Consider the following 13,682-nt stretch of genomic DNA (forward strand, 5'->3'; position numbering starts at 1 on the left):
TGATAGAGACCACTCTGGCTACAGAAAGAAAATAGAACAGCCCAGAGTGGCCAATACAAAGGGCCGGTAAGAGGTGGCATGGCCTGGACTAGTGGCAATGGGGATGGAGAGAAACCGATTGTAAAGATATTTTGGAGATGTTTCATTGGATTTGAGAGGCGCTGAAGGGTGAGTCCCAGATTCATGGTTCTATGAACTGGATGGAAACATCCTCCAAGCAGGTGTCACTTGCTGAGATGGGGAGGCCACGGGGGCATGGCAGGGGAAGGGGCATTATGACCAACAAATAAGAACATTGACTGGGCATGGAGGGTCTCAGCCCTGGAGCTCAGACGAGTGACCAAGGCTGGAGGGCTAAATGTGGCATCTAGACGAGAATCTAGAAAACCTAGACTGGTTGAAGTTCACCTGGGGAGGCAATGTAAGGCAGGAAGAGAGGGGCGCTCAGGACTAAGCCTGAGGAACCCCAGTATGAGAACAGAGAAGGAGAGGGTGAAGCAGGAGGGTGGGCAGTCATGGCTGTTCCCAGATGACTGCCCATCTGTGAGATCATTCCACCACAGCCCTGCAGAGGGGGCCACTGAGCAGGAAGGAGACCATGTGGGCTCTGGGTCCCAGTGGTGGATCCCAGGGTGGCAAAGCATTTACCTCTCAGTCTGTTCTATGGCTGTAAAGGATAGTCTAGGGCTCTCCCCTGTGGCATTTAGGGATCTTGTGCCTTCTGTCATTGCCACGGGCTGTACACAGGCACGCCCAGCTATCTCCGCTGCTCAGTGACTTCACCCAACAGACATTCAGGGGACTGGCCCATCACCAACCAGGTCCTGTGCCAGGATCAGTGACCTTTGCTGTTTTAACACGCGCACTTAAGAAACAATGCAACGATGCTAGATGATGTTATTTGATAAATGTTCAAGATACTGGATATGCCAATTACCCTGATGGGATCGTTATGCATTATTTGTATTAAAACATCATTGTGTATGCCACAAGTATGTACATTATTTTATGTCTGGTTAAAAAAAAGGAAAGAAAAAGTGTGAAAAACATTTACCTTTATGTTTACCAATGCCTTTGATATCCTTCCTCTGTTCTAGAACATTCTCAACTATTATCTCCTCAGTTCTCCCCTGACTCTCTCAGTCTTCTCGCCCCAGAATGCTGATTGAAGAGGTGTCCATTAGACACTCTTACCCTGACCGCTGTGCACATAAGCTCTCTTTCGGATTTCCTTTTTGACCGTCTATGCTGAATGCTGGATAATTTCTTCCGAGTCATCTTCCAGTTGACACATCTCTCTTCTGCTAGGTCTAATCTCTTCCAGAGTGTAGAAATGGAAGAATAACTCCTCAAGCTAATGTAACCTTGGTACTAAAACCCAAAAGGGACAGTATGAGACAGAAAAATTATAGGCCAGTCACACTTGTGAGCTTGATACAAAAGTCCTAAACAAAACATTAGCCAACACAACCCACAATCTTATAAAAAGAATAATATGTCATGGCCAAATAGGGTTTATTCCAGGAATGCCAGATTGAGCTACCATTGGAAAACCAAATTACATATTTACTATATGAACTGTGTTAAAGGAGAAAGGTCATTTAAACCTGCAGTAGATGCAGGGGGAAAGAATTTGATAAAATCGAAAAGCCATGCGCAATTTTAATAAACCCACACACTTTGACCCACCAGAAGGCCCCTCAGCTTGCTAAAGAAGACCTCAAAGAACTCGTGGCAGACGTCATCCTTCATGGTGAGCTATGGAGCTCTTTAAGATAAGGAAAAAGGCCACGATGTCTGCTCTTACTGTTTCTGTTCAGCATCCTGGAGGTTCTAGGACAGTTTGGCAAGATGGGAAAAAATAAACAAGGAAGGCCTGGAAAGGAGGGTGTCCAGGTGACCCCTGGTTTCTAGCCTGCGCTCCTGCTTGGATGTTTGTGCCGTTTGCCAGGATGAGAAAGGCTGACAAGCCCTGGTCTGGCTGAGGGTTGGGAGCACAAGAGAAAATGGTCTGGCTTCCCTGGAGAAATCACCACACATGGCGTCAGGACACCTCAGCTCCATTCCCAGCTCTTCCCTCAACCTTGGACGGATGGCTTTCCTCCTTGGACCTGAGTCCCATCCGTGACATGGGTGGGCGGGAAAGATGGACCGAAGGTGGACTGTGAGGGCCGGATCTGGCAGGAAACCAGAGAGGAACAGGGGGAGCCGGCCCCCATTCTCCAGGAGGGCAGACTTGTGTGTGCAGAGCCTCTGGTGGGAGGAAACGTCCGTTTGGGGATAGGACAGGAATCTGATTGAGTCAAGGCACCATCGCGACCCTCTGCCTTGCTGAGGCATATCCCTTCTCTCCTTTGCCAAGGGGTTGCTGTTGTTATTGTTGGTGCTGTTGTTGGCGCTGTTGGGTGCGGTTGTAAGGCACTGACCCCCGACGACATGTCTTTTTGATGTTTTAGACCTACAACGGCCAGAGCGAGAACAACGAAGACTATGAGATCCCCCCGATAACACCTCCCAACCTCCCTGAGCCATCCCTCCTGCACCTGGGGGACCACGAAGCCAGCTACCACTCGCTGTGCCACGGCCTCGCCCCCAACGGTCTGCTGCCTGCCTACTCCTACCAGGCCATGGACCTCCCAGCCATCATGGTGTCCAACATGCTAGCACAGGACAGCCACCTGCTGTCGGGCCAGCTGCCCACGGTGAGTCCCTGTCACTTGCCACGGTGCTGCTAGTGACAGCGGGGAGGGGGTTGAGAGGGAAGCAGAACGTTGGTGCTTTGGTAAGAACCCCGTGCTCGTGGAGGGGGTCTGGGTTCAGTGGGTTGCTTGTGTGGGAGTGTGTGGAACATAGCGGGTGGGCACGGAGAGCAATCTAATGTCAGCACGCTGCTCCTTTCTGGAGCTCTGTGTACGATATCTTGGTATTGGTTTGCGTTATTTGTTAATAGTACAATCTCTTTTTGACATTTTTATTGAAGTATAATTTATATTCCATATAGTTCACCCATTTGAAGTACACTATTTAATGACTTTTGGTATATTCAGAGTTGTGTGACCGTGAACACAGTCGATGTTAGAACGTTTCATCACCTCTTACCAACACGCTAGCTGGGCACAGTGGTGTGTACCTATAATCTCAGCTACTTGGGAGGCTAGGGTGGGAGGATGGCTTGAGCCCGGGAGTTCTGGGCTGTAGTGCACTATGCAAATCAGTTGGTTGCACTAGCTTTGGCATTGATATGGTGACCTCCCAGGAGTGGGGGACCACCAGGTTGCCTAAGGAGGGGTAAACTGGCCAAGGTCGGAAACAGAGCAGGTCAAAACTCCCGTGCTAACCAGTAGTGGGATCGTGTCTGTGAAAAGCCACTGCACTCCGGGCAAAGTGCAAGACCCTATCACGAAAAAAGAAAAGAAAAGAAAAGAAATGCTGTATTCCAGGCATGGTGGTTATGACTCAGGAAAATTGCTTGAGTACAGGAGTTGAAGACCAGCCTTGGCAACATAGCAAGATCCTGTCTCTACAAAACAAAAAATTAGCCAGGGGTGGTGGCGGGCACCTGTAGTCCTAGCTGCCTGGGAGGTTGGGGTGGGAGGATCACTCGTAATTTAAATTTAAATGTAATTTTAAAAATTGTGTGTTGCTTCAGTTGCCAGAGAAGAGGGTGTTTACTGAGTTAAAGTTTATGGGATCGGTAAAAATGTAGCAGGCAGACAAAGGCAAGAAGAACCTTTCCCAGGCTGGGGGAACGGCAGGTACAGAAGGGGCGGCGAGGGTGCTGGTGCCGTGCTCGGGAACGGCGTGTGGTTCATTCTTTTTATTGGGCTGGAGAGGAAGGACCTGGAGCAGGAGGGACAGAGGAGATGAAAGAGCTCAGCAGAGCCTGGATCGGAAGAGTCCTGAATACCGTTCTAAGGAGGGGTGTGTGTGTGTGTGTGTGTGTGTGTGTGTGTGTGTGTGCGCGCGCATCTATATATATCTATATCAGATATATCTATATGTATCTATCTATCTAATCTATTAGAATGACTGATTTGAGGCCAGGCATGGTGGCTCATGCCTCTTAAAAAAAAAAAAAAAAAAAAAAAAAGAAAAGAAATGCTGTATTGCCAGGTATCAGGTATGGTGGCTCATGCCTGTAGTCTCAGCACTTTGGGAGGCTGAGGCAGGTGGATTACTTGGGGCTGGGAGTTCAAAACCAGCCTGGTCAACATGGTAAAATTGCATCTCTACTAAAAATACAACAGTTAGCCAGGCGTGGTGGCACATGCCTGTAATACCAGCTACTTGGAGGGCTGAGGCAATGAGAATTGTTTGAACCTGGGAGGTAGAGGTTGCCATGAGCCGAGATGGTGCCACTGCACTTCAGCCTGGGCAACACAAGAAGACCCTGTCTCAAAAAATTAATGGCTGATTTGAACCATCAAAATCTATAGAAAAAAGGAACAGAAGTGCATTTTTTAATATGCCATAGAAGAAAAATCTCCTTAAGGGAATTCTAGTGCTTCTTCTGAACAACTGTGATTTGTGTTTATTTCTGCTTTTTCCCTTCATAATTAATACTACATGCTAGTCATGACTCTTTACATTCATTTTTAAGTGACAGGACCCAATCTCAAACTTATGCAAAAGAGTCTGAAATATCCAGAGGGTGGTCGCAGAGTTTCAGGCATGGTTTGATCCAGGAACCCCACCAGTATTAAGCCGTATTTCCACACAACAGGCCTGATGGCTGCTGGCAGCCGGCGTCTTCCCTGACATCTCTGGCGGAGAGGATCATGACAGCATCGCTGGATGGACCACTATGTCTATGAGGAAGCAGTTCACTTTTTTATCAGCTTGAGTCACACACACCTGCGGCACAGGAGGAGGGCTGCTCAGTTGATTTTTCATAGCAGAATCTCATGGTTTGGGGTGGCTTGTGTCTCCCTCTGCCATGATTGCTCAGAAGCCACAGTCAAATTTGTGGCCCAATTCTAGCAGACCCCGGGGCCTTAGGGCATGGCTTTAGAGGCAGACGAGCTCAACTGTATTTTATTTGTTTACTCTCCTTTTATTACCACCAAACTTCCTTGTTTAAAAAAGCTGGTGTCTTCTGTGTATTTTTTTTAAGGCATGTCGCATTTTTTGTTTATTTTTGGTGTTAGGTGAGAAATAAAAGGAGACAAGGAAGGGAGGGTGGGAGGAAAACAACATGAGGGCCACATTTTTTTTTTTTTTTTTTTTGAGACGGAGTTTCGCTCTTGTTACCCAGGCTGGAGTGCAATGGCGCGATCTCGGCTCACCGCAACCTCCGCCTCCTGGGTTCAGACAATTCTCCTGTCTCAGCCTTCTGAGTAGCTGGGATTACAGCATGCACCACCATGCCCAGCTAACTTTTTTTGTATTTTTAGTAGAGACGGGGTTTCACCTTGTTGACCAGGATGGTCTTGATCTCTTGACCTCGTGATCTACCCGCCTCGGCCTCCCAAAGTGCTGGGATTACAGGCTTGAGCCACCGCGCCCGGCCGAGGTCCACATTTTATAGTGTTTGGTTCTCGTGAAAGAGTTCAATGAAAATGGATGCTTCATTTTTCCAGAAATTTTTTCCTTGTGGGTCCATCAATAATGCAAGTCCTCAGGTTCCCCTTCTGTCTCTGAAACCTAGCGATTCAGACACGCACCGCCATGTCTGGAATGGCTTTAACCCATTTTATGCCTGAGGTTGCAATGTTGTGAATTCTTGCCATCAGACCTTGGTGGTGAGCTTGAGCAGTAGGACGTAAGTGACTCCCACATACTTAGTGTTACAATAATGGAACACTAGGCATAAAGGGGTTTCCACTGTGCTAGAATGCTTGTACCTTATTTGCTTACCAGGCTCATTTTCTAGCAGAAACCTCACTGCTCGGGACCATCCGTGTTTGGGATTTACGGTAATACAAGCAAGAGCAGGGTCAGATGGGCACCTTGTCACCTGCCGCTAGGGCTGTGGTACAGGGGTGAGCATGGCTAGAGTTTGGCACCACTGTGTCACTGCCTTTGGTACTGGGGTGAATGGAGATAGTGTCGGGTGGTGGTTGGTCCCAGAGACCTGAGTTAGATCCTGGCTTCACCTCTGAAGCTTCGGTTCGCTTGTCTTGGAATAATAATCGTACTCTCTGAAGATTGTGGTGAAGTGTATTGGAGATAATATATGTAAAGTCTTGCAAATGTCTGGCAGAGAGTAAACAATGAGCATTTGCTATTGTTATTAGCAATAAAAATGAATTCCCGCTGTAACCAAATGGGAGTGTTTTCCCTTAAGTCTCATTTACCTAAAGGAGCAGCCTGCAGATACCCTTAGGTACATTTGTAGGGCCACCTGGTTTAATAGCTTTGACAATTACGAAGCATGTTATCTTTTTATCAGAGATGACCCCCTAATCGTCCCTCCTTGGAAACGCTTTTGTTGGGCTCTGTCCAAATAGGCCCTGGCAGTCGTTTTCCAGATTTTCTTTAACTCGTGTTTAAGAGGCTTCACAAATTCAGATAGCCTTAATTCCTCCATTAGTCAGACTTTGCAAGGGTTCACTGAATTTTATATTCCCTCTTTATGTAATGGAAGATAAGCCAAACTCTATTACCCAGGGGAGGGCACCCGGACCAACTGGGAAAACCAGATAGGAACATGTACATGCATTGGGACTATCTGGTGAAGGGAGACAAGGGGTTCTTCAAGACAAAGTTTTTAAATTCATCTAAACCACAGGACGAAGGCGCGTGGCCCTGTGTGTGCGAGGGCAAACACGCTGCGTGGTGACGCTGGAATTGGTATGAATCCCTTCTGGGTGTCAAGCACCGTGCACAGAGGGCTTTGCAAATGTTTTCTTGCATAATGCCCCCAAGAACCGAACCAAGGATGATGATGATACCATCATGAAGGGACGGAGACCCCGAGGTGGCAGGGGATTGTATTAGTGTCCGATGGCTGCCCTAAGAGATTTCCACCAACTCAGGGGCTTAACAAAACAGAGATTTATTCTGTCACACCTCTGGAAATCCAGAAGCAATCCCTTTGGGCTGAAATCACGGTGCCAGGAGGAACTCACTTTCCCCAGAGGCTGTCGGGGAGAATCTGTCCTTGCTCCTCTGCCAGCTCCTGGGGGCTGCCGGTCTTCCCTGGCTTGTGGCTGCCTCGTTCTGATCTCTGCCTCCATCTTCACGTTGCCTTTCCTCTGTCAGTGAAACTCCCTTTGCCCCTCTTATAAGGACATTTGTGTTGGCATTTAGGGCATTTGGGGATAATCTGGATAATCTCCCATCTCAAGATCATTAATCACATCTGCAAGGAACCCTTTTTCTAAATACATTACCATTTACAGGTTCCAAGGATTAGGGCCTGATATCTTTGGGGGGCATTTTTCAAGCCACCACAGTGATCCTCAGCTGTGTGCCAGCCTTCATTGAGCGCCCACTAGGTACTAGGCATTGTTCTAGGCTTGGGAGCTACAAGATGCCCTTAAGGGACTCCTGGTGCAGATGAAGAGAAGGTGAAAAGCCTATTTCTAAAATTGTGGGAGATTCTCTAATAGCATCAGCGTGTGGTGCTCTGTGCTGGAAAAAGGCCCTTGACTAAGATGTGGGGTTATCACTTCCTAGAGAAGTGTCCCCTGATGCAGAGTAGATCCTCTAAGTACTTTGTGAATGAATTACTGCTGTATAGCTCTGAAGCAGCATGGCCAGAGTTCATACCCACCTCTATCCCTTGCCATCCAGATGGCTGAGGGATAGTGTGACTGGGCTGCCAGGGCCACAGGTGGCACAGAGGATGCCCTTGATGGCCAGGGTGCTTCAGGTGTTGTCTGCACAGATCGAGATACACTGCGGAAGTCATCCCTGGAGGGGCGCAAGGCCAAGGCATTGGACAGCCGTCTCATAAATGCCAAAGCCCCCTTGGCTCTGATCCCAGAGGCCACCAGTTCTTTCTGGTCCCCTGCCCTGGCCTGCTCAGCCTTGCGGGCATGCATGGGAGTTAGCCTTCTGCTTTAAAGCTATGGCAGCTAGCAGGAGTCATGTACGGTATTGGAATCGAACCCCTTTTACAAAATTAAATATGCTTAAGGCTTCTCCCTCAACTTCAGCGTCTTAACTGATTAAACATTCATTTCCAAGACAAAAAGAGTCAATTTAGTATGAAAGATATATTTTGCTGGTTTAATTTAAAGTGCTGCACCTCTGTCTGACCCTGATTTTCATAACTCAATAATTTTATCCTGTGTTGATTGACTCATTTCGAGAGAGATATTGTATGTATAAATCAGTTTCTAAAATACCCAAAGAAACTCGAAGAGTGGAATTTATTAAGCTGCTTCTGGTAAGTCTGAAATCATTTATTTTGGAGTTGTCCTTGGGAAGTGTTCGAGCTTATGCTCCTGGCTTACCCAGGAGAGGAATTACCCTGGGAGATGGTAGAGTTGGACGTTCCCAGGCAGATTCCTGGGTAACCTGCACCTTTTGTGAGATCAGAGAAACTCCAGAGAGAGCCTCAGGCAGATGGAGGCTGGGCCCAACCAGAAATGAGTTCCGGCAAAGCTACCCTGACCATTCTGGTGATCAGGGAAATGTGGTATTTTTCTGCACCGAGCCCTGTGGCTCCCTGGAGCTGTGTGGTCTAGCTGTGGGACGCACTTGGCACAGGAGAGGTATGCAGATGTCACTCATGCATTCTCCTCCCAGCTTTGACTCTTGTTTGCTTTCTTTGGGATCTCGGACTTCTTTCCCAGCCTCAGTTTTCCCATCTGTGAAATGGGGATTGGAATTTCAGCTCTGGTGAACTCAGAAATAGGAAAATGGGTGTAATTGCTTTGTTAGCAGTGACATACTAGACAATTACAGGGGTTTGCGGTTCAGTAGTCCTCTCACAACCAATGTCATACGTGCCACTGCCCTGTGGGGACTCAAATCCTATCAAACACAGTCCTGAGTGCTGCATTTCAGATCCTTCGTGCTCCAAGTTCCTGTCCCAAAGCCTCTTGCCAGGACGGGCCCTTCATGCTGCACACAGAGGACTAGGGGCGGTGGCCCAGCGACCCCTACCCCAAGCAAAAGGCCTTTCCAGGCTGCTGCCCTGGGCTAGGCTGTTGGGGAGGGGACTGAGCTGTACCTTAATTGTCACTCGACCACCTTGCTTTAGAGATGGTTCCTGTGCCCAGAGCCTGGGGGGAGGGCTTAAAACTTAGAGTAGGGGTAGGACCTTGGATTTAGGGACAGGGTCTGGGTATTGACTCTGGGAGGTCCTTGCTATACTTCCTAACACCTCCCCAATTTTCTTCCTGCTCTGAACTATTTCCCGCCGATCTCCTTTCTCTCTCCTCTTCCCTTCTCTGCCATTTTCCTCCTCCCTGCAGAAGTCATGATCTATCCCTGTTTGATTCTTACCAAGTTGAGACATAGGAATCTTCTCCTGAGTTGGAGGCACAAGGAAAAAAGCACCTCAACCCTTGGTCCTCTGGTCTTCTGAAACACAGGGGGCACTATGGATCCCTTATTCCAACCTATTCATTTCATGATTCTTAATGCATAACGTTTGTGGTTTGGTTTTGTCTTACGATCGTATCAGTTAGCTTTTGCTGTGTAACAAACTGCCCCAATACCTAGTGACTTAAAATAATGAATTCTTATGAGTTCTCATTATTCGGTAGGTCAGCGAGGTAGTTCTTTTGATCTGGACTGTGCAGGCGATTTCTGAGGTCCAGCTTACAGCTTGCCTGCAGCTGTCTGTTCTAGGATGGCTTTATTGACGTTGCAGTGGTTGGCCCAGTGTCAGCTGAGTCCAAAGGGGAATGATTTGGCCAGTCTCATCTTTCATGATGAGAGATGTATGTCTCAAGGCTAGGCGTTGTGGCTCACCTGTCATATTGGCACTTTGAGAGGCCAAGATGGGCAGATCACCTGAGGTCAGGAGTTCAAGACCAGCCTGGCCAACATGGTGAAACCCCATCTCTACTAAAAACAAAAAAACAAAACAAAACAAAAAATTAGCTGGGCATAGTGGCTTGTGCCCATAATCCCAGCTACTCGGGAGGCTGAAGCAAGAGAATCACTTGAACCTGGGAGGCCAAGGTTGCAGTGAGCTGAAATCATGCCACTGTACTCTGGCCTGGGTGATAGAGTGAGACTCTGTCTCAAAAACAACAACAACAACAAAACAAAAAAACAAAACACAAAAAGAGATGTGTGTCTCCTGTTTACAATAGCAAAGACCTGGAGCCAACCCAAATGCTCATCAATGATAGACTAGACAAAGAAAATGTGGTGCATATACACTGTGGAATACTATGCAGCCATAAAAAAGGATGAGTTCATGTCCTTTGTAGGGACATGGATGAAGCTGGAAACCATCATTCTCAGCAAACTGACACAAGAACAGAAAACCAAACACCAGGTGTCAAACAATGAGAACACATGAGCACAGGGAGGGGAGCATCACATACTGGGGTCTGTTGGGGTCGGGGACTAGGGGAAGGGTAGTGGGGGGTGGGGAGGTTGGGGAGGGATCACACTGGGAGAAATGCCTGATGTAGGTGACGGGGGATGGAGGCAGCAAACCACCATGGCACATGTATACCTATGCAACAATCCTGCAAGATCTGCACATGTACCCCAGAGCTTAAGGTACAACTTAAAAATAAAAAGGAGAGAGAGATGTGTGTGTCTCATCACATGGTGGCCTAGGATTGTGCATATGGTGATGGACACGGTGCCCAGGGTAGCAGGAGAGAGTACACCTCAATGCGCAGCGCTTCTCCAACCTCTGCACGTGTCCTGTTTGCTCCTGGCCCATTGGCCAAAGCCTGTCACACGGCAAATTCCAGAGTAAGGGGTGGAGAAATAGATCCTACCTCTTAAAAGAGAGAAATGGCAGAGTCACGATGATAGGAGGCTTGGACGCAGAAAGGCAAGAATGTGTAGCCAATTTTGTAACCCAGTTTTGATGATGTTTTAGGTTTTTTTCTGTGCATTTTTGGTTTCTTGGTATACGGTATCATCTAGCAGTTAGGTGCATAAGCTCTGTGGTCAGGCCGACCTACGTTCAAACCCTAGCTCCCCTTCTTGTTACCCCCAACCCTGTGACCCAGAGCAAGGGGTTGATCCTCCCCGAGCCTCGGTTTCTTAATCTGTAAATGGAGATATTGTTACCTGCCTCGTAGGAATTTATTAAGAGTCAGTGATCTGATGCAGGTGAAGTGGCACGCATAGGCAATTGGTAAATGTAAGCTTCTCTGTTTATTACTTTATCCACTTTATTGACAGGGTTGAGGGTGGCTTCAGCCTCGTCTGTAAGTTTGTCCAGGCTGACCTGCTGGTTACCAGCTTTGTGGGGGGCTGAGGTGGCTGGGGTTAGTGGGAGGGCCCCAGCTGGGGGACAGGCAGGAGAAGGCATGTTAATTACGTTAGGATCTTGGTCAGGGCTCAGAGCTTAAAAGCAACAGCAAAGCGACAGTTCCACTGCTTGCCAAGAAAGTGAGGGCCAGAGACACAATGCTTCTTAGCATCATGACCAAGGGAAGGATCCATCTGAGTTGAAGCAGGGGGTTGCCAGGGGCACCTCTGGCTTGGGCTTTTCCAAGGTGCCATGTTTTTGTCTAATGTCCCACTGGGGACGGACGCTGGGGTAGCACCGATCTCCCATATGGGCCTCTGAGGGTCCTAAACGGTGGTAACTAGAGGTCCAGGGCTTCCTTTGTATTTATCAGAGTCCAGATGAAACTCCTGCCCCCTGTTTTTCAGAGGCAGTAAGCGAAAGAAATATGTCTTTTTACATTTTATAAAACTAAGAAAAATGGCTTTAAACAGCTTTTGCTCCCCTGCTATAATTATTTATTTTCAAACACTCCTGCAGGGGACCGCTCCGTTTTCTTACCCTGCACTCCTTTTTCTCATAAATGAACCATCACTTCAATAAATCATTATGGAAACAGAGACTAACACTGGCTCTGAAAGGTTGAAAGATTTATGTAACACATTTATGTTTCCCATTTTCTCATTCTGGTACTCGGCTGCAAAAGCTAAGCTAATAAAAGCTGCTATTAATATTTCTTGTTGCCTAGCAACCCCAGAGCGGGAGTAATAGCTTCGGCTAGAAAAATAGATGACCGATAAGGAAAAATTCAATTCTTTTATTATCTCAGGGGGAAATGGCCTTTTACTGGAACATTATGATGTACGAGTGTGAAGTTGAACACAAAAGATTTTTTCGTATGTGTTTGTTTTTCTATTTTTAATGAACATTATTTTACCTCCACTAACTCTTTTAGGGCACTTTTCTTTTCTTTCATAAACCCCCCATCCCATCCCTCATGCTTAATTTAGCAGCTATAGTAGTTAAGAATCTGTCAGCGTTCTTTAGTTTAAAAATGGTTTTTGCAAAGGTTTACAACTCGGTCATAAAAATTCACTCCCTGTTAAAACTCAGGCCGGTGATAAGCTAACACGCAGGCTGGTTTTCTGTGAACAGGATCACGTTTGTTGGGGAGATAAGATTCATGGTTTTCCCTACAAGAAAGGTCGGAAAGGAACAAAACAAGCTCTTTTCCATGTCCCAGTTTTCTTTGGAACCAGGGACGCTGTCTCTTTAGGGAACCGTTTGCTGTGCAGTTTGGGATGTGTTCACACTGAGTGAGGCCGAGGAACAGATATTCACTGAGCACGTGCTCTGCAGAGCCTTGGTACCATTCCCGTCTCCCAGCACCCTTTAAGGTAGGTACGATTAGGGTGCCTATTTTTCAGAGGCAGCAACTGAGGCTTAGAAAGGTCAAGGGATCAAGCTGAGGTAGCATCTTTTTTTGAGATGGAGTCTCGCTCTGTTGTCCCAGCTGGAGTGCAGTGGTGCGATCTTGGCTCACTGCAGTCTGCTCCTCCTGGGTTCAAGCAGTTCTCCTGCCTCAGCCTCCCGAGTAGCTGGGACTACAGGTGCGTGCCACCATGGCTTGCTAATGTTTTGTGTCTTTAGTAGCAGCGTGATTTCACTGTGTTAGCCAGGATGGTGTCCACCTCCTGACTTGGTGATCCGCCCACCTTGGCCTCCCAAAGTGCTGGGATTACAGCAGTGTGAGCCACTGCGCCTGACTTTTTTTTTCTTTTTTTTTTTTAATTTATTTTTAGTAGACACAGGGTTTCGCCATGTTGCCCAAGCTGGTCTCAAACACCTGAACTCAGGCAGTCCGCCCACCTCAGCCTCCCAGAGTGCCAGGATTATAGGCATGAGCTACTGTGCCTGGCCTAAGGTAGTATCTTAAACCATGGTGTTTCCTTCCTGTGTTCTTTAGCATGGGGGTTCCCAGCCTCGGCACCTCTGACATTTGGGTGGGATAATTCTCTGTTATGGGGGGTTTCCTGTGCCTTGTAGGATGTCTAGCCGCGTTCCTGGCCTCTACTCACTATTCCTGGCCTCTAGTAGCACTACCCTAGTCAAAATCAAAATGGAAAATGTGTCTAGACATTGCCAGATGTGCCCTGGGAGCAAAATCACCCCTGGCTGAGAGCCACCGCATGCTGTTCGCTCTGCTTAGAAGCCTGTTCCATCTTGTCCGCCCAGTAAACTTCTATTCCTGTGTTAGGACCCAGTTCAGAAGTCATCTTCTCGCAGAGGCTGCCTGGGTGCTCTGGGCTGGAACTAGGGTGAGGCACGTGTCTCACGTGCCTCAATCCTAAGATTTGAA

The 13,682-nt window shown here is 47.6% G+C and overlaps 1 protein-coding gene across 6 annotated transcripts in view; it reads left to right on the forward strand.

Annotated features, from left to right (window-relative positions):
- The window catches only part of TOX2 (TOX high mobility group box family member 2), a 159,473-nt gene that overhangs the window by 91,080 nt on the left and 54,711 nt on the right, over positions 1 to 13,682 (forward strand). For all 6 annotated transcript variants that reach the window (XM_039479771.2, XM_074406564.1, XM_010346883.3 and 3 more), the window contains exon 3: positions 2,457 to 2,702. In XM_039479771.2, coding sequence (XP_039335705.1) covers positions 2,457 to 2,702 — 246 coding nt within the window. The remainder of the gene's footprint in view (positions 1 to 2,456; positions 2,703 to 13,682) is intronic.

This window comes from Saimiri boliviensis, chromosome 9, assembly GCF_048565385.1.
Source record: "Saimiri boliviensis isolate mSaiBol1 chromosome 9, mSaiBol1.pri, whole genome shotgun sequence".
Classification (NCBI taxonomy): domain Eukaryota; kingdom Metazoa; phylum Chordata; class Mammalia; order Primates; family Cebidae; genus Saimiri; species Saimiri boliviensis.